The sequence below is a fragment of the Gallus gallus genome, chromosome 7 (genome assembly GCF_016699485.2).
Source record: "Gallus gallus isolate bGalGal1 chromosome 7, bGalGal1.mat.broiler.GRCg7b, whole genome shotgun sequence".
Classification (NCBI taxonomy): domain Eukaryota; kingdom Metazoa; phylum Chordata; class Aves; order Galliformes; family Phasianidae; genus Gallus; species Gallus gallus.
In genome coordinates, this window is record NC_052538.1 from 20892445 (window position 1) to 20918784 (window position 26340).

A 26340-nucleotide genomic window follows, 5' to 3' on the forward strand; every position below is an offset into this window, starting at 1 on the left:
TTTTCTTCTCTGCAAGGTCAAGGCTGATGCAAGGTAGCAGGTTAACACAACTAATGTCCTCTCAGTTCTGTGAGCTGCTAGGTCCTATTAATTTTCAGGTAAATAAGGTTAGTGGCAGACAGTTCCACTATTATGTTATTACAAAATATCTCTGCAACTGAATTCATTATCCGCTTTGGAGCCACTCTGACTTTCACTCAATAGTATATGAAGATTAGAGTTCAATCATGATGTTTTTTCATATATAAATCCTAACTGTACATCATAAGAAATCACAAAAATTATTTTTAATTGACTGCCACAAACTACAACAAATAAAAAAAAAAAAAAAAAGAAAAAGAAAAGAAAAAGAAACAATAACTAAGATAACTATGTTTAAAATAGAAGAATTAAATACTCTGCTATTTCTGTGTTCTTGGTGGCAGGACACCTACTATCAAAATGAAACTTCATGAAAGTTATTAAATACTAAGCGTCTGTACAAGCACCCTAAAATTTCAAATTAATTCTGTTTATTTAGTCTAAATCCTCAGCTTCTGCATCATATTCCATGCTGTACTGGTAATGCTTATTTCCTAATTTAGCTTGAAGTCTTTAATGACTTTTAGTGACAGTCCATGTAATCAAAATTTTATCAAAGGTGTCAGAATGCATATTCTCATGTACATTATTCATACACTGGATAACATGTTTTATGTGTCCTGAGAGACTTGAAAGAAGGCAAACTTGATTTCCCACGAGACAAATATTTCCCATACTCCTCAGGCAGATAACAAGCACAAAGTATAAACAGATTAAGCTGTATTTTCTGAATCAAGTACCATTTTGCAATTTGCTTCAACAGAGCTAGAATTCATCCCCGATTCTTTGCTGGCATCCACCAAACTACCTCATCTCCAACCATGTCCCTGTCACAGCTACTTCTCAGATCAGACGACACATATCCACAGCAGTTCTGCAATCCTGACACAAAGATTCAGTTGACCATACCTAGGGATGACAACAGTCATTTTCTCTCTCAGCTGATATGAGGAGCATATACAAAGATCTTAATCTGAGTGCATTTAGGGCCAATTATATTGCATATCTTTATTGTCCAAGGTCTAAGCAGATGAACAGAGAGCATGAGATCTCCAGACAATACAAATCAAAGTACTTCTTTTTGAGAGAAACATGAAGTACACACACTCATTCTGTCAGAAGACCGTTACTACTAAACAAGCACTGAATCAATAGCAGGTAGAGACAGTAGCAGAGAATAAACGGAGAGCAACTATTTTTTATGTGTCCATCTGTTAATAGGAACACATCTACCTGCCCCCTGTACAGCGATGTGTACAACCTGACCTTTCTACTACAAGGAAATCATTTAGTATTCAGAATCAGTGTTTAATTCTTACTTAAGAATTCCACTACTGATAAAAATAAGAGTGTATTTATTGCAGTAGAAACTTTGAATGTATACACACTGAAAGATAAGTTGCAAAATACGTGTTTATAACAAAGGGAAACAGGCTTATTTTCTTGTTTTGCCTTCAGGAGTTATTCCTTCAACCCTTTGTTAATGCAACAATCAGACAAATGACCTGTTCTGTATTAGTGACTGATATTGAGCTGACAACTCAATAAAAATGAATTACTTGGAAAAATCCTTCACGTGGAAAAACTGAATGCTGAAGCTCTACACACAATCTACTTCTGAAGAACTACAATGGTGAAGGTAAAAGATACAATTTGAAGTATATACTGCATGTATCATTACTGTCATTAAGATGAACAGCATGTCACTAGGAAATCCTGCAGTTCCTGCCTATGTCCCCAGTTGTGGAGTTTTGGGGGATTTTTGTTTTGTTTTTTAGTTGTTTTGGGGTGTTTTTTTTTTTTTTTTTTTTTTTTTTTTTTTGCTACTCAGAAACAGAAAACACTGATCTAGACAGACTGAAAAAAAAAATCTAGTTCTGAGGAATGTTCTATCAGGCACTATAACTCAAAACAATATTTCCATGCTTTCAGCGTGATATGCAGTTACAACATATTTGCACAATGGCTTCCTCAAAGTATGCAAATACAAGTATTTGCCAGGCCAAGAAATTTCAATTGGAAATTTTAGTTCCTATTTAAATCTTTATTTCTGACATTTAAACTTGATAGTCTACAATTTAAAGAATAGCAGAACATTTATGATTTTAAAAATTAAGCAGAAGAAAATGAAAACTGAATTTCATATTTAAGTAATCATTAATTCTTCATTCAAATTGCAGTTTTTGAAAAGTTTCTGATACAATGCTGTTGAATCATAAAGTCTGTCAAAACATATTTGCTAGAATATTCAGTAACTAGCTACTTACACTTTTAAACAAATCAAATATCTTCCAAAGAGCTAATTGTATAATGCACATTAATTATCTAATTATATGATTTTACTAAGCTAGGCAATTAACACCTGATTATATAATTCCATATTTTATAGCTGAAGTCTGTTATGTAATTAGGAAGGTAAATTTTTAGCAAAGTACATTATAATGTACATTGGGTAGGGATAAGACAGTGACATTTGTGAGTCACATACACTGTTTTGAAATGGAAAAGTGCCTGTGCTGTGAAACAAGAGGGCATGCTATTAACAGCAACCTGATTATTAAAATGTGCAGTCTCTTCAAACCTTTTTATGTCACTTGGTATTTCTAGATGCAGTGATTATGTATTTAAAGATACAAGGATCTGATCTCAGAGAGGACATGAAATTTATGAGAAAGCTAACCACATTAAGAAGGATTCTACATCAACCAGTCATTTTGTTAGAACATTATGAAACAGCGTGATTTTGTTTTTGAAGAAAACCAGATGTATTGTCCAATTACAGAATTTTTAAATAAATGAAATTGATGGAAAGCCTGGGATGGGTGATGCAACTGGAAGTCACTGTCATGTTTTGGTTGATAACAACATATGAGCAGATTTTTAAAAGAATATTTTTAGTGATATTTCACAGGGGCAACTCTACATATAGGATGGTGGGGGGAAATAGTAATTAAATACAGTTTTTAAATGACATACTTGTGCAAATTTTGGAGTGGGATTTTGTGTTCCACAGTCACATGTGGAACCTAAAATATACATCAGAATGATTCTGACTGCCCTAACGCTTAAGTCTACCCATGTGACTAATCTTGGAGATGTCCTTCCACAGAAAGCTGTCAGTTTTTAAAAAGATCATCAGTAAAAATGATTGAGCAAAAGGACATTTTTCTGGGTAAACTCCTCCACAGATAACCCTGTGTTTCATTAACATGGAGAATGGAAGGCAGATCACCCCAGTTCTTCTATCAGGTGTTTCTCTAAGGACATCAAGTACAACACTTGTAAGCTAGCCAAGGATGTGTTCAAGTGACTGAAGACTGCAGAAGACAAAGAGCAAGACTGCACAAAGGGAGCTGTGGGGCAAAGTCATTAAAGGTCTGACACGCTATCAGTCTCTGGAGACATCAAAATTCTACGTGTCACCCTGAAAATATCCTACTTGAGATCTGAAGCAGGAAACTCTACTTTTGCACATGCTCAGACTTGCCCTGAACTGAATAGTCTGAACTGCAGCCCTGTCTGCATTTTGAGGCTCTGCTAAGGGAAGCAGTAAGCAATATGGGCATTGCCTTCTATTGTGTTGATGTTTACACGATATCACCACCAATGTGGTGCAACAAAGAATGCAAAATCAGGCAGAGAGAAAAAAAGAAAACAAATCATGAGGATCAACTGAATTAATCAAGGGAACCCATCTTGAAAGCTACGGTCCATGTACTAATAGAGATAACTCTCTTCAGACCTGAGGCAGCTAACTCTTCAGATGTACAATATAAAAACACACTCCAGATCTTAGCATTTCTTTTTAGCTAGTTCATGGGCCTCAGAAGCTAACAATTAAAATCAAGTTCCAGCTTCTAAAGTGGGATATCCTATGTACAATAGAAATTCAGTGTCATCCGGTAATTATGACGTGGGGGTCACACATCTCAGTACTGAAGTGGAAGAGTACTCGCAACAAGAATAACGCAACTGATTCAGAGATATCTGAACTATTAGTCCAGTATCATAAACTGACTTGTCTCCTTCTGCATGCTTAGGTGGTTCGTTAGGTATGTGATTTCTGCAGTGTTTCTGTAGTATATATCACAAAGTATCTATCTGTCTGATGTGTGACACTCCAGAATGTTTCTGTTCAGCAGGACATGCAGCTAGTCAACTACAGGAGGACAGTAAAGTAAGGATAGAAAAGCCATTATAAATACATGTAGGTTGCTCCTAAAAGTAATGCCTCCTATTTGTTTCCACAAGTAACTACTTACTACAGTAAAATTATTTGATAGAGCAAATTCTCTGCTAAAGAATGCTACTTCTCAACATAGTCACGACTACTGGCTATGCATTTTCACCAGCAATGAACAAGAGCCTTCATGCTATCTGGAACATGGCTTGTCTTTCACATCACTGTCACCACTGCAGAAATGCATCACCCACTGACCCCACTGTGCTCACATCCATATAACATTCAGCAAGCAGGAATGGAAGTCAACAAGTGTAATTTTTTTTCCATATAGAAGAATTCCTTTACACACCTTTGCTTCATATGAACTTTCATGTCAGACTGCCCCCCTGCTGCCATCACACAGCAACAACATGTAAAGGAATATTGGTGGAAAGGTTCAACCTCTACTGTCATACCACCAACATCTGTCTCTGGTGTCATGGACCAGAATAATAAAATAGGCATCAATACTTCCCCCGTAGCCCTCTGCTGCTAAATCATCTGTCCTACTTGCACTTGTGCTTTTGAAAACTTCAGAGTAAAAAAACTTACTAAATCCATGCATGTTTGTTTGTAGGACTTGATAGAGCACTGTGAAAACTAACAAATTTCCACCACTGTCTGTATTTGAACATTACAGTGAGAAAAATTCTCTTCTTATTTCTCTTTTTAAAATAACTGATGACATTCTACTCTCCCATTCACTTTTAAATTCTCCAATCAATAAGTTTGCACATTAGAATTGAGTTTCAGAACTCTCAGAAGACAGAGACAGGGTAATACATGTAAAAATAATCTCTCACCTTCTAGATCTTCCTTTTCAAAATGAGTTTTGAGAATGGAGCGAGTTCCACCTCTATCCACAACAGCTTCCTCATCATTTCTCTGCAAACAGAAAAAAAGGACAGGTAAGCTGCTTCCTGTTAGGAATCAATTACCAAGACTGAAGAGTGCTATGAAACAAGGATATGTTTACTATTATTTATTTACTCTTCCAACTCAGGAATCAAAAGTTTTTCAGAAATTCATTTTCATTATTAAAGTCTATTCCTTCTGTATCAGATTTTATTGAGGTATTACAGCTAATTTTAACATAAAGTACTTCTGCTGAAACCTGCAAGATGATGAGAAAACTGCAGTTACTGTGAACTACAGAAAATATGAGTCAGTATGACAATGAAAGAAATGAGTATAGAAGTGGCTGGCTGAGGTATCTTTATTCTTGTGTTCTTGAAGAAAGAGACTGTATATGTATTTTTGTTTACATAATATGAAATATACTGAGCTACAAACAGAATTCCCAAATTTTTACAACAAACACTCCTTATACTTTGGCAGAGCTAGAGAATGATATTCAGGGGCAATATGATGAGAAAGAAAACATTAATACTATGAAAACAAGTGACTGGACTTACAATTTGCAAAGTTTTTGCTTTTCTTTACAAAAACAAACCTGTAGTTACAATAAAGGCAAATACCATATACTAACAGCATAAAATAAAAAAATCTATTCTTCCTCTTGAACTCATTTTATGCCTAATTTTTATTGTGCTCATTTATGCATTTTAAATGTATTCTCTACTGCACTCTAAATATACAACGCCATGCATTGTGCTCTAACTAAAAAGAGCTATAGAAAGTCGTTTCAGACACCTCACGCATGTGAAAGTATCACAACTCTGAGTACAGAAATGTTTTGGGAAAAAGTCAGCAATGAGGCACTGGAAGCTGTGCAAAATGAGTTGGCTTTGCTAGAAGCCTAACATCACCAATTATTAAAATTAATTAAATAAATAAAGCCTACAATTCACAAGATGATCCAGAGTGGTTTCCAGTATATTGATGAAGAAAAAAAGTATTAACTATATTAACTACACAAAACTATCAGTTAACATATCATGAATACGTATTTCTCATTAGTGGAAGGGTTTTCATAAGTGATATTAGAACCAGAACTGCATGATTTTTATATATGAAATTGGTGTCTTAATGAAAGTCTGAAGCAAGGGATTTGAATATCACAGTTACATGCTAAATATGCATCTATATATAGAGTGCAAGAGAACATAACAAGAAATTAAATCACATGAGACCCAATCCTTAAAGAGCAGATGCCCTAGGCAAAAAGATTCACATCTAGAGCTAGATGTCATAAATTCTGGATCTAAGTTTTTTGTTTCAGGCTTCTCTCTTTTTTAAAAATAGCTGTCATGCTGTAGCTATATTATATAGAAAAATCCTAGGAATGTGTCAGCACCAAGCATCTAGGCTGCTAAAGAAAGAGACTGTGAGCATTACAGTTGTCTTTATTAGAGCTTTCTAGCAGATAATAGCACATAACTGAAGTCTGACATAGAGAAAAGGCTTTCTATTCAAACTGCTCTGTCTTCCAATAATCTAGAATTCACTAAAAATATATTAAGATGTGTCAGAGCAGTATATCACACAAACAATTTGATCATATTAGGTAACATTAATCCATTATTTAAAGCAGTCAGACTTAACTAGGCATGTGGGTCAGGCTGGCACAACGCCATGCCCGTGGGTGAATGGACAGAGAGGATGCCAAAGGCCAGGTATTACAGCCATGTCAGAAGTAGTGTTATTCTAATGTAAGTCATAGCCACCAGCATTTTGCTGTTACTGAAAAGGCATTATGGAAGTAAATTTAGGGGAATTTCTGTAACAGTGAGAATATTAAATTACAGAGAAGTTTAAAGCTCAACAGATCATCTAACTAAACTATATACAAACTAATTCATTAATATTTATCAAAATATGCTCATACACTTTGACTTCTCCTTTCCCATGTGTTCAGTTTTCAGCTTCTGGCAATCTCTTCCTTCTCTGCCTCCTCTTGTAATGTCACAGCAAGTCTCAGCCTTGCCTCATTCTCAGAAGCGGGTTTGTTCCATTAATATTACAGGGAAAAACAGCTTAATTGGAAGTTTTGTGTTGTTGCCAATTCACTTGTCAAACTCTGAGCAAAGTCCAATTAAACAAGCCTTGCACTGTGCACTCTCACTTCCCAGGGAGCAGTATGAAAGCAATCTTGCATTTACCAGTACAAGAGTCATATTGCACTTAGTCCAGAAGTAATTTCTGTGATTCCTGTGCTGCCTTCTTGGGGGAAGGAATAAGGAAGTGAAGGGCTCACTAGTAGTTCAGCACAACTAATCTCATTTTGAGGGAAGCACTATAGCAATACAAGCAATAACTGTGGCAGATTCTCTCCACTTTCAGATGATGATTAAAGACTAGAAACATAACTTCAATTGGTAGCTCAATTGAATGCTCTGCTTTGTATTAGGATGTCATGAAAACTAAGATATTATTAAATGTTGTAATAAGAAACTGAAAGTATAGGCAAGAAGAACTATAAAACAGTCATGAGAAATTAAATGCATGCTCTGGGTGACTTTTCATGTATCAAGCAGCCACCAGCCTCCACCCTAATATCCTCAAAGTATATGAAAGCCATGACTTCACTGCATTTTTGCCCACCATTTTCAACGTGATCAGAGCAGGGCATGGCGACTAAATCTTTTTCATAATCCTCCCATGTTTATGTCAAAATTCTGCTGCTTCTTCAATTCCCCCTATTTGAATATGATGAAGGTCAGAAATGTTACATGATGCACAAATCTGCTAGTAGTTTGGTGTTTAAGCCATATTGAACTACTGGAGCAGTCTGCAAACAAATTAATGGACACGATGACCAGGTTTGGGTCCTTGGTATTGTCCACTATTGCAATGAGTTGCTTTCCGAGTCCAGCAAACACTGGTCTACTGTTTAAAGCATGAGAGAGGGATCCAGAAAGTACCCGAGTGCTAATCCTGGATCTGTCACTGATTTGATGTGTTGAGAAAGTCACTTAATCTCATTGCCTCAGCTTCCTCATCTGTAAAATAGGGACAGTAATACTTACTTATCTGCCTTCCTCACCGATCTGCTCTGTGCCACAATTAATATTCATGCAGCATTTTAAAAATAAATAAATAAATAACTGTAAAGCATTACAGAAGTGCTAAGTCATTCAATTTAGGAATGTGTAGAGTACATGCATTGTAAAGAGATAATAGGAAACCACAGATTGGTAAAAATCAACATTTAGACTTTTTCTAAACAACATCAAATTATACTACTCCCTTGAAATACAGTGCACAGCTATGACAACTGACTGGGAAAAGGTTATGTCATAAACAAATACACTGGGTTAACATTCTTTTGGTCTAATCCAAGAGCAACACTAAAGAAGCCAGTGGAATTGTATTTCTCTGGAGCTGTAATCAAAGTGCAATAAATATTTAAATAAATATAAACATATTTAGAAACAACCTAATCTTTTTCTCTTTTGAATTATATTTGTTAATATTCTGTGTTATCACAGAATGGTTTAATTAAAATATAGGCAAGAAACAGTTTCCCTGAAACAGTAAAATATCTGCAAACACACAAAGTAAGTAGAACAAATAATGTATCTGGAATACAAGGGTAAGGAATAGCTGAGGCATTCATGTGGAAACCACAAGCTCCTTAGAGACCAGGGCTCAGCAACTCTACTCAGCTCAGGATTTCACCTTTTGCATTTTCCAAATGAACAATGAAATGACTTTCACCATTGCACATACCTCATAGGAAAAATCTATTCTAATGAAAAAGTCTTATAAATGCAGGTATTACAATTTTTGTTTCTTTATACTAGTTTAGACATATTGGTGAGTACAGAAAAGAAGGAAATAGAGTGATAACTCTGCATCATTTACATTGCAACCGCACATTTTCAAATTGAAATATGTATATAAAGGTGCTTATATTTGTACAAAATTCAAAAGAAATAAACTGTCTTAAAGACATTTGATTTCTATTTTTTGTATGTGGTCATGAAGACTGAAGGTTGTGGTGACTGCTAGGAATACAGATTTTCAATCCTTAGATCAACAGATCATACAGTGAGGTCGCTACTCTTGATAGTACTTGTAAGTATAGTGGTAAGAAGTAACAAAAAGCTTCATGGTTTAGAAAGCTGTAAAAACGCCTGAAGTGCCCTTCCACACCTAACACCATTTTAATTAATGGAGAAACTGCATACTTAGAAAAGCAAAGAAATATCATTTTATAGCAGATATCTGTGGGTGCACATTCTTTAGTTGCAGCCGTTATAAATTGTACAGGCCTTCAATGCTCAGTATCTCAGTTATAAGGTCGATGACTGAGCAAAAAGAAGAGGAAAGTAACTTCTTTCAAAGATATATCCATGAAAAGGCATATGGGAAATATTTTTAGATATGCTAGGTGCTAAGGTAGATGCATACACCTGTAGAACTTCAAGATATTCCTAGATGATGGAATTAGGATGTATATTTTATATTCTGGATGACAAGAAAATAGGTTAATCTTGGTGATAATACATAGATGTATTATATTTATTTACTGAAAAAGGAAAATTGATGGTCTTAAAAGGCACTTGCATACGGCATAAAACCCATCTGAATATTGCACAACATTTACTGAATATCATTTGCTACAGTAAATAAGATAATGGTTTAACAATTAATATACATGCCAATTTTAAAAATGTTGAATAGTCACAAGAAACATCTTGCTGTCCTTCCCTTCTGCTACTCTGTTCAATTGGTATATATAGTGCTAATATATTTTAGGCAAGCAAAACCTAGAAATTATTTTCTTATTTATTTATTTTTATCCCTCTTCCTACCTAAATTTTCTTCACACATGGCTACCTTTATTTTCCTTCTCAGATTTTTGGTCACAGTTTCAGGAAACGGGATGATTACTTTTCTTTGAAATAGGAAAAAAAGGTCAGCTATAAAGAGTATTGGTATTCCAGAAAATTCTTTGGGACTTTCAAACTTTCATTTAAAATCCTTTCCATTCTTAATTAAATTCTTAATGCACTCATAGTAAAAATTGCAACATAACCTAATGTCCTTTTTCACCATTCTTTTTTCTGTAAAATGTATGGCATAGAAGAAGCCATTTTTATTTTTTCCACAGTAGAAATTATGTCTGTGACACATGTGCTGACTCATAAAGAAAATAATCATGGTATTAATTACTCCTCTAAATAAGCCACTTATTGACGATTAGACAACCTACATAATTCTCAAGTGCCATATGGGACCATGGAATGCCTGTCAGAATGCTAAACACTGCATACTATATTAAATACTGCATTGCTATAAACAATAGAAAGCTGTAACATAAAATATTTTTTGTTACTTTATATTATCGGTATTTATATCTTTTGAAAATGGAATGGTAATGCATTATTTTTAGTTCATATATTTTTCCATGAAGCTAGTGATATAAACCTTGTGTGTTCACCTTTCCTGTGATCTGTAGTGAGACTCTACACATTTATCCAGACCTCACATACACATCTTGATTGCTTTCCCAGACTGAAGATTTCAGCATCGTATTATTTATATATCTCTTTGTGTTGTAATTATTTCAGACGCACTGTATGACATATCTATTTTTACAGTCATTTCGGTTAAGATCAGCTTGTCATTCCATAGGTGGCATTAACACAGATAAAGAAAAGTGAGCTATTTGGACTCAAGAGCTGCCAAGAACACAGAAAACACCTTGAAAAAATAACTAACCTAAAAGGTCAACAGAAAAAAATAAAAAAAACCTGCTGTGTGTACATGCATGCCTCCCTGTTGCAGGAGGCAAATCATTGGTGACTGCCATGTTCAGCCTTGTCCTTCAAACTGTCCTTGAGCAGACACAGTCACACAAAATTGATTTAACACACAGTGTATGCTTACAATTTAGATGCTGTAATTTTGTCTTTCCTCTTTCCAAAGACAAAAGAAGAAAAAACTTGTTTTGAATATTACTATTTAATTACTTCTATTACGTATAATCATATCTAACAATCTGTTGAAGTGGAAAGGACAGTGAATTTTATTTTTCTGATGAAATATTGCTTTTTCCATTCTACCAGCTATACTATATCATCCTTCTCCCTTCTAACCAGTTATCAAGGAAGACTCATCAAAGTACACTTTTTATACAATAACATCTATTCTGTAAGGTCTAAAGAACTAATTTTTAAAAGTTTCTCTCTAATTGTACTAGGGTTCTTTTTGCAGCATCTTTCTTCAGTAATCACTACTAGTTAACACAAATCACATACTTTTGGTCAGCTCTTCTCCACATAGGTCACCCTATGCAAAAAGTAGAAAGCAATTAGTTTTCATTCCAGATTTGTATCTTGCTCAAGGGCGAATGTCATATGCATAAGAGCATCTTGCGTTGCCTCTTTTTCCCCCTCTTCTTTTCTCTCTTTTTATAGAAGTCAAGAGCTGCTCAGTATGACTCAATAGAGAAGTACCGTCTTCTGCAGCACTGCTAAAAATTGCATTAAAAAGCACTGGCTCCAAAGAACTGGTCTGCTATTGACCTGAGACTGAAAACACTTTTAATACAATAATTCTATTCCAGTAATATATACACATAGATAATCATTTCAGACATTAAATTTAACCACATACTATTGTTATAAATCTAATGCAACTAAACACAAGCAGAAACCACACACGTGAATAAAGCAAAGCAGTCTGAGACAAGTAAATGCTCACTAATACATAAAATTCCTGTGTTTATCTACATTGATGCATCCTGTGATGGTTATACACACTATGCAATATCAAGCCAGTATGCACCAGTGCATAAATGAATGCATAAACACTAAAATACTTCCTTATTATGTGATAAAGAGTCTTCTTTCTTAGAATAAACAAGAATTCCACTTAATGCATTTGCAAGGCAATTATGTTACTTTGCTACGTATATTCTTCATATAACTATGCAACTGAAGACAAGATTTCAAGATAAGATAATACATTTATTTATTGCATTAATACCTAGATGCACCACTTTTCCTGCCTTCACTCACACATCAGAAAAGAATTCTTTGGCTGCAGCAACAGAAGGGGAGGGAGTGGGGAGGAGACAGAGAAAGAGAGCTGTAACAATGGATACAGTAATGAAGTAGTGGGCTGTTAAGTTCTTTCTGGATTCTGGTACGTATTTTGAACATTTGCATTTAATTGCAATTGTATTTGCCATCTTTTGTATGCCTTGGAGTAAAATTACCAGTAATGTCTAAACAGTGTGAGAGCCTTACAAAACCTGAACAAGACCCTTATAGTAATTGTGTTCCTTTGAACATTTTCTGCCTAGTTAAGACTCCCTTACCTTTTCACCTTCCTTCCTTCCTTTAACATCACATCTGATGAGATGGTAAGCTAATATTTAGTCTCAGAAAGATCTCTGAGTAAATAAAAGACAGTGCTCCTCGCTGCTGGTGAAGGGAGATAGAAGCTGGCTCACATCTCTGTGACTGAAATTTGATTCCCTTTGCTTCACATTCTTTACTACACTATCAAAATACTTGTAAGTTATTGAGGTAAGAACAGCACAGGATTCAAGCTCAGGCTTTTTCCTCTGCAGTTATTTTTTGAATATCTTATGTCATTCTAATGCAGTCCCATTAGCTGAAATCTTTTTTTGCTTCATAGCAATGGCTATGTCAACTACTAATGAAAACTCCAAAAGGATGAGAACAGATGTGAAGACTTTATCTAAGGCCTAAATCAGATTTACTTTCAGCTTGTCTGGGCCCCCTCTTGGCTTGATGCCAGGTGAGGATATAGCCAGGATAACAGAATTATTTAGGTGTAGTTACAAGTTAAACACGCTAAGTGTAACCCACTGCGCAAGAAGGTATTTGCTCCCAGATAAGAAATGGTAAAAAGTAAATTGTTTTGATTTCTAGATTCGGAATCAGCAGTAAGATATTTTAAGAGGTTTTAAGTTGGATACACTTCTCAATTCAAAGGTCCTGCTTTCAGCCTCAGAAAACTGAGGTGTCTCTAGATTAAATGTGTCCAGACCTCTTTCCTTAGAAATAGCTCATGGAGAAGAATCATAGAAGGCAGTCTTCTTGCAGCAGCTATTCATGCGGAAGTAGCAAGCGCAAAGAAGAAAGGAGGTCATGACCAAGTTATCGGGACCTGTTTCTACAGCAACTGCAACACTAGGAGAGAGGACTTTTTCCGTTCATTTACAGCCACAAAAAATGTGGTAAGTCTGGAATCTATATCTTTTGCATACAAATGTATGCTAAATATAGATTGAAGCACTTTTCTTTTTTTCCCCCTCAAGACTTACTGTATAATCTGACTATCTGAAGAGACAGGATAGTAAACTACATGGACTATTAGGCTGATTGACTGTGAACATTCTTACTGGACAAACTCATTTCTAACCTTTCTAATAAGTTTGCCAATGCTAATATCGTTCCTATATGAGTTGTGGAGGTAATCTGACTAAATTGAATCTAATTAAAAAGTGTTAAAAATAAGATGGCCTTCTTCTCATCCAATGTCAGAAAAAAAAATGAACTTAGAGTACTGTACAATTTTCTGCTGCAGACACAGAGATTAAACTGGAATCCTTGTGGTTCCTAAGAGGGGTCTTCTATATGTATTATCTTTCTCCAAAAGAGAAGATTGAATCATGCCAGTTAGTGATCAAAGCTCTCAAAGCTGAGAGGGCTTTGATTTGTTGGCTTTTTTTGTTTAGACTGAAACTAGTAAATAGCTTCCTGAAGACAACTGACAAGTCTTTCTAACAAATCTATCTTGTCCAAAATGTATGAATATCAATGTAGGGTTCAGTCTGAACGGTCCCTAAATCATCCACATAGAATCACAGAATCATAGAATCATAAAATTGCTTGGGTTGGATGCGACCTTAAAGGTCATCCAGTTCCAACCCCTCCCTGATGTGGTCAGGATTTCCAGCCACTAAATCAGGCACCAGCTTGGGCTGCTCAGGGCCCCATCCAGCCTGGCCTTGAATACCTCCAGGGATGGGGCATCCACAGTTTCTCTGGGCAACCTGTTTCAGCATCTCACCATACTGTGACTGAAACATTTCTCCCTAATTTTCTAATCTTAAATCCAACCCCCCTCCCTCTTTTATTTTAAAACTGTTCTCCCTTGTCCTATCACTATCAGACCATGTAAAAAGTCTGTCTCTCTCCTGATTGTAAGCTCCTTTTAAGAACTGGAAGACTGCAAATAAGGTCTCCCTGAAGCCTTCACCACTCCAAAATGAAGAAGCTAAGCTCCCTCAGCCTGTTTTCGTAATAGAGGTGCTTCAGACCTCTGAACATCTTTCTGACCCGCCTCTGAATCTGCTCCAGAAGCACTACATATTTAGACCTCTTTGGGAAATAACATCAGAAGAAAATTCAGAAAGGATAACTTAATACTTTTTGTCTCCAGAGACTTACTTTGATTTACAGAATTTTTCTGTCATTAGTGATTATTTCTTTTTTATCAAGGCAACTGTAATTGATGTGATTGACAGTCACAGATTTTTATCACCCAGAAATGTCCTGCTGCATGCAAACGCACACTTTCTCTAAGTGAAATGTAAAGAACTTTTACACTGTCTATAGAGCCACAGTATAAGAAAGACTAGTTATCTTATTATTAGACAAAGGCATTCCAGCTGTCTTTCCTCTCTTTTTTTTTTTTTACCTATCTCAGGTTATTAGTAAGTCATGGTGGCTATGGGGGGCCATGCCTGAGAAATCAGTTAGAATTAACTCTACTCACAAAGGGCATTAAAAATAATGTTCCCCAAGCCACTAATGATACGATGTTATCTGAAGGTTCAGGAAGTTGATTCACAAAGGGATTTTTAGGGGAAATTAAAACAAACAAACAAATAATAATTTATCAATAAATTAACAATAAACAGTGCAGAAGCAATTAAGGGGGGGGAGGGGAAGGAAAGGCAGAAAAGGAGGCGGCATGATAATGAAACTGATGATGTACTCTGAAAAGAACATGACAAATAAATAGATTTCAGATACCAAGTTTGAAGCTAATTTGAAGTTACTTGCGCAACACTTTGAAATATAAAATCTATGCTAGGAAAACCAAGGGAATTAAACATAGCACTGGAGAAAGAATTTTCATATCAAAGACTCAGTCAAAATGCACTGGGACAATGACCATGACAGTAGACTAAATAATAAGGGATGTGCATAGTTTAAAAGCCTAGGACAGCACAAGTGGTACATTCAGAAATCTAAGATGTGCTGCCAAAGGTAAGCACAAATTATGAATAGTAGTATTTCAGCTGATGCTCTCACCTCTCAGAGATCTAAGAACTGGCCTCGTTCAGATTGCATATGTGATATAATACAGTTTTAAACATCAACTTCCATGAGCTTGCTATTCTAAATTCGTCAAGATATTTAACAACAACAAAAAAAAAGATAGAAGTTTAAAACCACTGATATGACTTTTATCGTATTCTTTATATTAAAATTAGATAATTTATCCCATAGAAGTACTACCGTACAGTAGAAAGAAAATGTCAGTACTTCTATGTGAAAGGAGTTTTACTGTTAGAAAAGTGTTTCACAATTTTCATTGTCAATTTTCTCATATGGCCACTAAATCCTGCTGTGGTAGGGAAACTTTTCCAAAGCAAAAGCTTTTTCAACCCTTCTAACAGGCAAAACATTTACCAATTTGTTTATGTATTTGCTAAATTACCAGTATCACATTACAATTAACCTCTCAAACTTTTTAATATAGGTACTTCCAGTATTCAAGAGAAAACAGCAGAAATGACTCGATACTAAGTTTTACTGGTTCAGCACAAGTAATGATTTTTTTTGAATTACACACCACTATTTGTATTTCATTATATTGCTGTAAAGTAAAAACAATTACATACACAATGATGAAAAAGAATAATCAACAGATGATTTTCATACCATTCCTTGCCAACACAACATTTCCTTCCTTTATTTAAGACTGATTGTGTGTGTGTGTGTGTGTGTGTGTGTGCGTGCGTCTGTGTGTCTGTGTTCATACTCTAAAAAGATAATACTTGCTATTAAAACAATATGCTGTATGTTGCTAGGTACTTGGACCATTTACATTTACTACCAATTTTTACCGGACAGATCAAGAGACTCCTTTCTTGGCACCATCTCATTGCAGGTACTTAGCAAATAACAATATCCCAGTCTGTATTTTGCCTCATAAGGATCCTCACCTATAGCTGCAAATACTGTCTCTTTTTTTTATTAGTAGTAATAGTATTGTTATTAAATATATGTGTTCACATGCAGAGAAAGAAAAATAGCATCAGTGGACTCTGTTAAGATATATACTTCAAATGTATGTATGAAGTGATAGTAAATACTTTATCACTATATCAACAGTCATGTATTCTAAAAGACAAGCAGGTATGCAAACAAGAATACACAGCAAGCTAAGTGTAACAAGACTCACAAGCTAACCCACCTATGCAGTCATTAAAAGGTCAGACTTAACTTTACAGACTGCAGAAGAGTTTTGAGGAAGACGGGGTACTGTAAGAGAAAGCACACAAAGATAAATTAAATAAAATAGATAAGTACTGCCAGGAGAGCAAAGAAAAAAATCAAATCTGTGATAGAACACCTCTCCTGGAAGGGAAAGAAACAAAGATATAATTTTTAAAAGAAAGACCAGAAGTTTTTATTTGAGAAGATGAGTAAATAGACTTTTAAAAGCAAATGATGTAGGCAGAGGAATAAGCTAAGATGATATTAACACCATTAATCAAGTGAAGCAAAGCTTTAAGTTTCAAAGTCAGACAGGAAGATGAGATCATAATAGTCATAGCACTGATACGAGCAGGCCTTCAATGTGAATTATGGCTACAGGGACAAACAAGAACTGTCAGACCTCAGAACTGCATAGAGGAAGAGGAATGCATCAGTAAAGAAAATTCTGGAATTGTGTCTGACACGATTGTGTTCAGATGGCCACTGAGGACCAAGAATATTTTCTGAGACAGGTTGAATTTAACTGGAGTGGAGGTAGACCACAAAAAATACAGTAGCAATATCTTCATAAAGATTATGTTTATGGCTACATTATCCAAAATTAAAGTGTGAAGGAGGATACAAAGGCTGAGAATGGATTCCCGGGTGATTTAAAAACACACACACAGAAAAACATTCTTACAGAAAAAGGAGGGGGGGGGGAGAAGATTTACCTAAAAGGAAACAAAGTCTGGAAAGAGAATCAACAGGAACAAAATGACAGATGCCTAAAACCAACAAAATTTTGTGAAGAATACAGCATACAAAGCTTAGAGATACGACAGATGGAGTGGAGGAGAATAGAGAACTAGCCTGGAATTCTTCCAGGTATAAGTCAAGTTGAACATTAGTAAGATAAATATCAGTGCAAGAGACCAACCAGAAGTGAGCAGTGTTTCAGAAAAAAAAGGAGGAAGAAGCTTGAATTTTGATGCTGGTTGGTTAATCTTAATAAATTTACATGAAAACAAAAGGAAATAGATGATTTAAATGGGGGGGAGTATAGAGTTCATAAAAAAAATACAAAACAGGGAAAACTGCAAGCAAAGATACTCATTGCATAACAAAAATCCTAGAAGTATAGAAATCTCTAAGTCAGAAAGTCAGCAGAATCAAAAGATTTCCACCAGGGATATTCAGCAGTATCTCTGTAGCACAGCAGATAGCACTAAGAACTGAGAAAGTCAGTATCAGAAAGATACTGAGAGTCAGCCAGGACATGAGTTGTCAGAAGGGTTTGGAAGTGGATGAGAAGAACAATTAAAATAGATAAGACGAGCAAAGAAAACAGAGACTGTAAGTAAGTCTATGCTGATAGAGGAAGTTATAGAAAAATAGAGGAAATAAGAGCAGAAAAGAATTCTAGATTGATTAAAAAAAAAAGTTTTACACACTTTCATTCTTGGAGTGAGAATAAAAAAGTCGAAAATTAAAAAAAAAAAAAGGTTATCACGGAAAAGAAATTCAGAGAACACTGTGCTTAGAGGTGACCTACTCAAGTGTGTAGCTGATTAAGTACATATAATAAGGTTCACATGAAAAACAGCACCAGGGCAGCTACAGAGTTGGATGGTCATCCACATGGAAATCAAAATGTAAGGAATTATTAATGAGTGAGAAGAAAGTTGCAAGTCATAGTCAGAGAGACAGATGGTAATAGGTAAAGTTGTGTGCACAGCAAATGGTAGTAATGTTAGGGTGGAAGAAACAAATAATTATTGTTCAAAAAAGATAGGAAAAAGTAAAAAAAAAAAATGGAGCTAGGAGGAAGTAGTGCTCAGGAACAAGGTCACAGATATGCCAACTTCTTTTACTCAAATCCAAAGAAAGTACTGTCAGAGATAGCAGTCTTCATAAAATAAATAAACGAACAAACAAACAAACCCCACAATCATGGATGAGACATGGTTAACAGGAAAAAGGAGAACAGAGTTCTGTGGGCTATAGGGAACCACAGGAGGCAAAAGGATGATCCCCAGGTTCTTGAAGACCACTAACATTCCAGAAAAATCAAGAAAATAAAATGAAGAGCAGGTAATAAAGACAACAGGGGCATTTTGCACCTAAAGATAAAAGAAAAGTTTGTGGCAGAAACACCAGATAGAGGAGGATGAACTTGAGGCAGAGAAGTTTAAAGCAATAAGGACGATCTACGATCATCTGCAGATCTGTGATCTGCACACAGGATATAAAAGCATGAGAAGCATCAAACAGAACACAGAAATACAAGCACCAATAAAGCAATCAACAATAACAAGAAAAAAGAAACTGTGCCATCCTAATTGGTACTCTCCCATATATTCTAAAGTCTCTAGATAACAGAGGCTATTATATATACTTTCTACACACACTGTACATTATCTGTTAAAATTAATTACATGGTGATTTAAAATATTGATAAATTGATAAGAATGACTTGCTTTCACATAGATTAAATCCTGTACCTTATATTGTATACCAAGTCTACATAAGCAGTACTGGTGGAGGCATTTTATACCGGTGCTCTCTGTAATTATATTAGTAGTTCATGCCAACGTGCACTAATAACTCTTTTGTAATGTAGAATTGGACTAATCTAGCCCCTATTCTCCTAGGAATTCTAATCATATTTATGGATCGTTTGCCAGAATAGCACACTGATTGCTTAATTCTTCTTATAATATAGCACACAAGAGAGTAAAAAATATCACTGGCTAAGTGCTCTCCTGCATCCTTGGACATATAGATGTCTGGGTTCTTGGAGAGGGAGTGATTGTGGGGTTTAGTTACTCATTTATTTATTTTGAAGCCACTTGTTTTGTTATTTAAAGCGTACTCATTCTTTTCCATGCCAAATATTACAGCTGATAAACGTGATACTTATTTTCACCGGTGATTATTTTCAAGTGAAATATTTCTGTTTCAGAAATAAGTGTGTGGAAAAAACTGTAAATAGAGCCAAGCTGGTACACATATTTTAAACCACACTTTTCCCAGCAAGTTACACAGGGGCTTTTGTCCCCAAATAAGGTTGCAATCAGAGCTGCTATCTATGGGGGCCACAGATGTTGGCTAACACATTAAAAGTTCTCACAATTGATCTGCCTCAGAGGAAAAAGGAAAAAAAAAGTGCATTGAAATTCACTCCTTCCCCTCAGTCTGATATGCTAATCATGCTAGTTATGTGTATTTAAAAAACAACGGGAACAAACACTTAGAAAAAAGTTATGTGTAACAATTTTATTTTCTTTACAATGTTTATATTCTAGTATGATTACACCTATGGTTTCAAATTTATTCCAGATCTAAATGTAGCAGAATTCAACCCAAAACAGCAGCTTCATAATCCAAAAGGTTTTTTATTTGCATTTGGGTTCAGCCACAGAATCTTGCTCTAAAGTAGTGGAATTCACAGCAGTTTGAATCACACCAAATATATTAATCCACAAAAACACAGGTGAGATTCTACACTCATTTGCACCTTGTGCAGCTCCAGCTTGGTCAATAGGAACCCAGGAGATATATAAGATTCTTGGAAATTTTTATTTTAAACCACCGCATTGCTATAGACTGCCACAGAATACTTGAATATATAAGAGCTCTCTTCCGCCTAGAAACAGAATGATATATTTTAAACTGAGGCACGGCGTAGAAGCGTCAACTGGAGACTGGAAACAGTAATAAGAAGTTAGCAGAACAAAACAAATCTCCCTTAATCCATTTTTCAAACCAAAATGGCCGACAGCTTTTATAAAGCAAGTAGAGACAGAACCTACTTCATCCAGCTCTGCTTATACTGAAACCAAAGAACATTTGACAGAGGAACAAAAGAAGAGAGAACCACTTCTGGAGGAAAGTCCTTACTTATGCTGCTAGAAGTGGATCTAATGTTCACAGGGCAGTGAGTAAGCCTACCCGTCCACCAAAACTTCACAAGCACTAAAGCAGCAGGTTCCAGCACAACTAGTATGCTATCTGTGCGGTCTATGCATGTTTCTGATTTATCTGCTAAAAATGAAAATAATTAAAAAAAAAAAAAGAGGAAGAAAAGAAGAAGTAATGAGTGATATATTTAATTAAGATAGGTCTCCTTTTCAGTAGCATAAAGACCAAGTCAATAAATTCTGTGCGTAGTACCTGTAATGGATATAACTGATAATCACTTAAAAACTTAATTCCCGATTATTCTCATTCTTCAGTTTTCATCACCTTGAATCAAAGAAGTAATGTTCATTTCAAAGAATAATAAAAGATTAGCAAAGATGTGATGACTTCTTTGAAGTTACCCATGAAAAAAAAAAGGCAATTCTGATATTATCTTGTATGTATCACTTAGTACACATTCCTGCTTCCTCTGTTATTCTTTTTACTGTCATGCTGCACTACATTTCTGTGGAGATCCAGCTTGCGTGGAAGTCAACTGCTATTATTTTTGGATACCCTTCCAACAGAAGTACTCAAGATATCTTAGCCAAGAAATCCCAGTTTATAATCCAGTTTCCATGGGTAAGACAATGAATGTAGTGTGCAGAACCCTTGAAGGTATCTCTGTATGTTTGAACTGGATGACCATATATTGCATATTGCAAAGGATGTCACCCTTTGCAAAGATTTCTAAACAGTGTTTGTCAATAGTCACTCAGTGATCCTGCTACTGGTTAGTGGTGGATTATAAGAATAAAATTACAAGGCACCGAAGTAATTATGGTATAGCAGAAAAGAATTGATCCTGTGGAATCATGCTGTGATCATTTACATCCTTGAAGGAGTAAAGAAGGATGGTGATATTAAATGATGAAAGCTGGAGTCAGACTCAAAGCATACAGAAATATATAGTTCTTCACACAGCAAATTGGCAAGCTGTGGAACTCTGGTGGATACTAAAAGTTTTAAGTGCAAGAAATATTAATTTGAATTAAGTTCAAGAAAGCAGAGCTGATCTGGGAATAGAAATCTATAAAAAGCACCGAATATACTATTTCAGGAACAGACAAGACAATGTTGGAACCACTGAGAACTGTGAGGTTCTCAGAAAGTACCCAGGCGATGTTGTGCACCTGCCCCACTTCTATGTTTCCTTGGGTTTTTTTTACCACTATCGGAGAGACAAGATGCTATGGAGAGCTCTTGGTCTGACCCAGCACAACCATTTTTACATTCTCATGCTCCACCAAAAAGACATGGGAACTGACGTATGTAAAGGATGGTCCTCTGCTGAGACTCTGCAAGAGGTCGTCTGACAAGAGACTAGAAAACTAGACATGTGCATCTGTTCCAACAGAGTAGAATTGCACTAAGAATCTGATGGAGTAAACAAAACACTGCCTTCATTAACAACAAAAAAGTCTCTCAAAATTAAGTTTACCAAGCATCAGGTACTTCTTGACTTAGAAATGACGAGTTCCCTGTTGTCTTATGAAAAGACTAGTTGCACAATTACCTGCCACATCTGCATACATCACTGTGCCTAACATGAACATGCAAACTGTAAACCAAGAGAGGAGCGTATCTGGCAATGAACATGCTGAGAAGGCAGGAGCATCTATTCTGGGGACAAGAACAGCTGCAGGGCTTGGCCAATTTATTTTACAGGCTCACGGCTGCCCAAGCTCTCTATATAATCATGTACTAAAAGTGACCAAAGCCCAAGAGCCTGAATCTTGTTTGCTATGACTGAATAAATTGCAGTTTATCTGAAGAAATTTTGCACTGTCCATACTAGAAGCTAAAGGCGCTTTGCTGTACATTTCTATGTTAAATTAGAGATCTACAGGTGTGCACAGTATGGCCAAGTAAAGAGTAAAATTAAAAGGAAATTATGCCAGAAATTGATAACAACATTTTTATGGATATAAAAGGAGGCTCAGAAGGGAAATAAGGTCTGAGATATTACCAGGGAAATTTGTTTATAGCTGATGATACAGACATTGCTAAAAACATAAATTTAACCGCTGTCTCAACAATTGCAAAGGATACTAAAAAGGAAACAATTTAACACATCTTCATGTTGAAGCAGGCAAGATCAGGACACAGCGTGTGTCCCAGATCTTTGCTGAAGTTGCCTGTACAATAGATGTTCAGGACACAAGGAAGTGCTTGTAACAAATTCTGACAGCACAGATTACATCTTTCACTGACATCCACAGAAAATATGCGTGTTTGCATTAGAAGTTAGATGGCTGAGAAGTTTCAGCACATCTGCACCCTACAAAACAGAAAACCACTCAGGAAAGAGGAGGAGGAAAGCAGAAGGCAGGCTGGGCAATAACCAACCCCAGTGAGTCATTGGAAGACACTGAGCAACAGCAATGAGAAATTCACTTAATGTTACATACAAAAGGACTGGTGACAGTACACTGAGATCTAGCGGAGGCAAAAAGCCTGGCAAATGCAACAAAGCAATCACTTAGTGGAGAAAGTGGCCATCACTGCCAAGACTGCTTTTCATTCTGATATGCTTTACATTTCATTTGTTTACTGGCAATATCCAGTCACCGCCATTAAGACCTGTGCTGCAGTCATACTTTGACACGTATTAGCACAACTACCACAACGGATGTTCTGAAGATAAGATATATCACAGTCACCAGGCATTGAGGTTCCATAACAATAATGATAGCACTAGGCCTATATCTGCCACGTGAAATCTAAGCATCCAGGAATAATCTTCAGTGCAATATACAGTGCTATAAGAAATCATTATATTACTGACATTGGAAGAAAAATCTATTGATCTGTGCTTTCTTTATGTATTAGATTTTTCTAATCTTCTGATGAGCACACACATGTATAAATTCTAAAGTTTTACATTCACCAAAATGTTTTCCTGGAATAAGACTAGAAAAGTTAGAAGAAAACCAGGGAGGGAAAAAAATGGGAAATAGAGGTTCAGTGGTTTGTGTGGGTTTTTTTTTACTTCTGAATTTAAAGTATTTTGGATTACTTTTGCTGGCAAATAGAAAATAAATGCTTAAACACCTTAAAAATGGTGCAGCATAGAACTTTTTTGAACAAAAGAGCAACAGCTGCTGATATAACTGACTTGCATGGCTAACTCCTGGACAGAATCCCCCTAAAGAATAGCTTACCCTCTCACCTAGTCAGGGCTCAATCATGTAAACAGTTATCTATAAGCACACTCCATACCTGAGTGCAATTATTAACATCAGCCTGCTCAGATCCCCTTACTAACACAAGGATAAGATATGGCTCTGCTGTTTCACTTAATTCGGGCAAGTGAAAAAAAGTGACAATTTCTGCTGAAAAAATTTTATCACAAGTTTGGGGCATAAAGCTGATACTGCCTTCATTAGAATGGTTTTAATTGCATTAAATCTAGATACATACCATATGGGAATGATCTACTGCATGCATTTTAATGACTGCATCTGCTTATATAAAATCTTTCATAAAGAGAATTCAGATAAGTAAACTCATCATGTTATCAGAACAGAATTTTTAATCAATGATGGCTCCTATAGACACCTCTATTTTAATTAGGCAACCAGGGGACAAAATGGAAGCTATTACAAAAATAAGCAAAGTTTTACCATACCTCAAAACCCTTCCTCATGTCCCTTAATGCCTGTTTTGCACTTTCATTCAATGCACTCAGTCGAATATTTTGTATCAGCTGATGTTTGCTGCATCAGCTGAGAACATTTGAAGGCACTCTTCATGTTCTAAAGTTCCAGCAGAAATCATTTTGGGCAAGTTGACAAGACACAATTGTAGTTCATATTCCTCAGAGTTCACTTTTTTTTTTTTAATTAGCTATTACCATGCCAGATGATATCTTATTAATCAGTTCATTAAAATTTACTTAGCTTCAAAAACCAAAAGTTTAGATGTTTCCCTTTAGAATTCATTCTCTGCTTATTTCAGTTGTCACTTGGGCACTCATATTTCATACCAGAAATTCTAAAACAAGTTTCATCACTAGTACAATTGCTACAACTGAAATAAAGCCACTTTCAAAGCTTTTCTTCTCCATAAGATCACAAAAAATATATATTGTTTATAATTTTCAGTGCTTTCACTCCTCATTTTTCAAGGATCTCCATCCAAAGTTTCCTGTATTTGATGGACTATTTCACACACCATCTAAAGTTCCCTCCCAGGCAATAAGAACCATCCCCTCTACTCATCTCAGTGAAGACACACCTGAAGTGCTTTATTTCTGGGCCCCCCTCTTATAAGAGAGACATGGATATATTGGAGTGACCTCACTACCAGACCAGGAAAACAATGAAGGGATTGAAGCTTCTGTCAAGTAAGGAGAGGTTGAAGTAACTGGGACTGCATAGAGTGGAGAAAAGAAAGCCCAGGGAGGTCCTGTTAGAGTATACAAAGAACAGTTTTGGGGGAGAGTAGGGCAGGCTTAGCCAGACTCTTCTCAGTGGTGCCCAGTGGCAGGGCAAGGGGAAATAGTCACTAACAGAAATATGAGAAATTCCACTTAAATACAAGAAGAAAACGACTATGAGATTGGTCAAACACTGGAACATGCTCCCGAGAGCTGCTGCAGAGTCTCTTCTTGGAGATATTTAAAACCTGATGAGACACAATGCTTGGCAATGTGGTCTAGCTCTCCCTGCTCTAGGCAGAGGAGGGTGGACTCCAATCTCCTCAGCTCCAGGGGGCTGGAAGACCCCCAAGTGTTCCTTCCAACCTCAGCAACTCTTCAATCTTGCAATCATTATAATCTTTTCCTGATTTAATATAATTACACTGCTAGTCTCCAAGTCTAAAATGGTAAAAGATTATCACTGATACCAAGACTCGGTCTCTGGAGTGCCTTGTCTCTAGATAAAAGACAGAGTAGCAAGCCAGACTAAGTTGTTATTTTCTATTTGATTTTGGGGTAGCTATTTTATTTCATTTGGGCAGAGCTCCCTTACTAACATGAAAAAACCCTATAATCACTTAAAATCTTGTAATAATGGTATCTACATTTTAGAACAGGTCCAAGAACATGATGGCTTCCCTTTTAGAGTCACAGTCAAATCAGTATGCTCATTGGAAAGCTTTTTATAGCTTAATCTGTAGTTTATATTGATTTTTACCAATTGATATATCAAAATTTACCAGAATTGCAGAACAGCATCTACTTAAGCTTAGTTTAATTATCATGAAGCCTGATCACAGTAGTGAAACAGCATTCGTGCTAATGTTTTGGTGTTTTGTTTTCTTTTATTATTAATAACTTATACTGATAATCTAAGTAAAGCAAAATGAATAGTCTTGCAAGAAAAAAGAAACAGTATTAACAACTCCTGTTATCAATATCAGAGCAGAGAGCAGAGCAGAGCGGGGGGACGAGAAAGTCTGACTGTAGTTGAATCTTCTCCAAAATGCCATCCTACATAATGCATAACCATTCTCTTTTTCTGCATTAGCCTGGTTGCCTTCCTTACTACTCCCTCTTAGGAGGCTTCACATCTATGGCAACTGGTTGGGACTATTTCATAGATTACTATGGCATTACTGTTTTGATATATTCACATTTTCAGGTACTTATAAATTCCTTCAAATGGTCTTCACTCAGATTGATCACATAGTGATATTCTTGGAACACAAACCAATAAAGAGTCATCCAGTTACATATTCTGTGACCCT

General features: G+C 35.9%; 1 protein-coding gene across 7 annotated transcripts in view; it reads right to left on the bottom strand.

Annotated features, from left to right (window-relative positions):
• Positions 1-26340, bottom strand: part of SLC4A10 (solute carrier family 4 member 10) — a 154439-nt gene that overhangs the window by 90348 nt on the left and 37751 nt on the right. For all 7 annotated transcript variants that reach the window (XR_001467521.4, XM_040703804.2, XM_040703803.2 and 4 more), the window contains exon 2: positions 5107-5188. Coding sequence is in view for 6 of the 7 variants with exons in the window: in XM_040703804.2 (XP_040559738.1) it covers positions 5107-5188 (82 nt within the window). In the remaining variant the exon portion in view is untranslated. The remainder of the gene's footprint in view (positions 1-5106; positions 5189-26340) is intronic.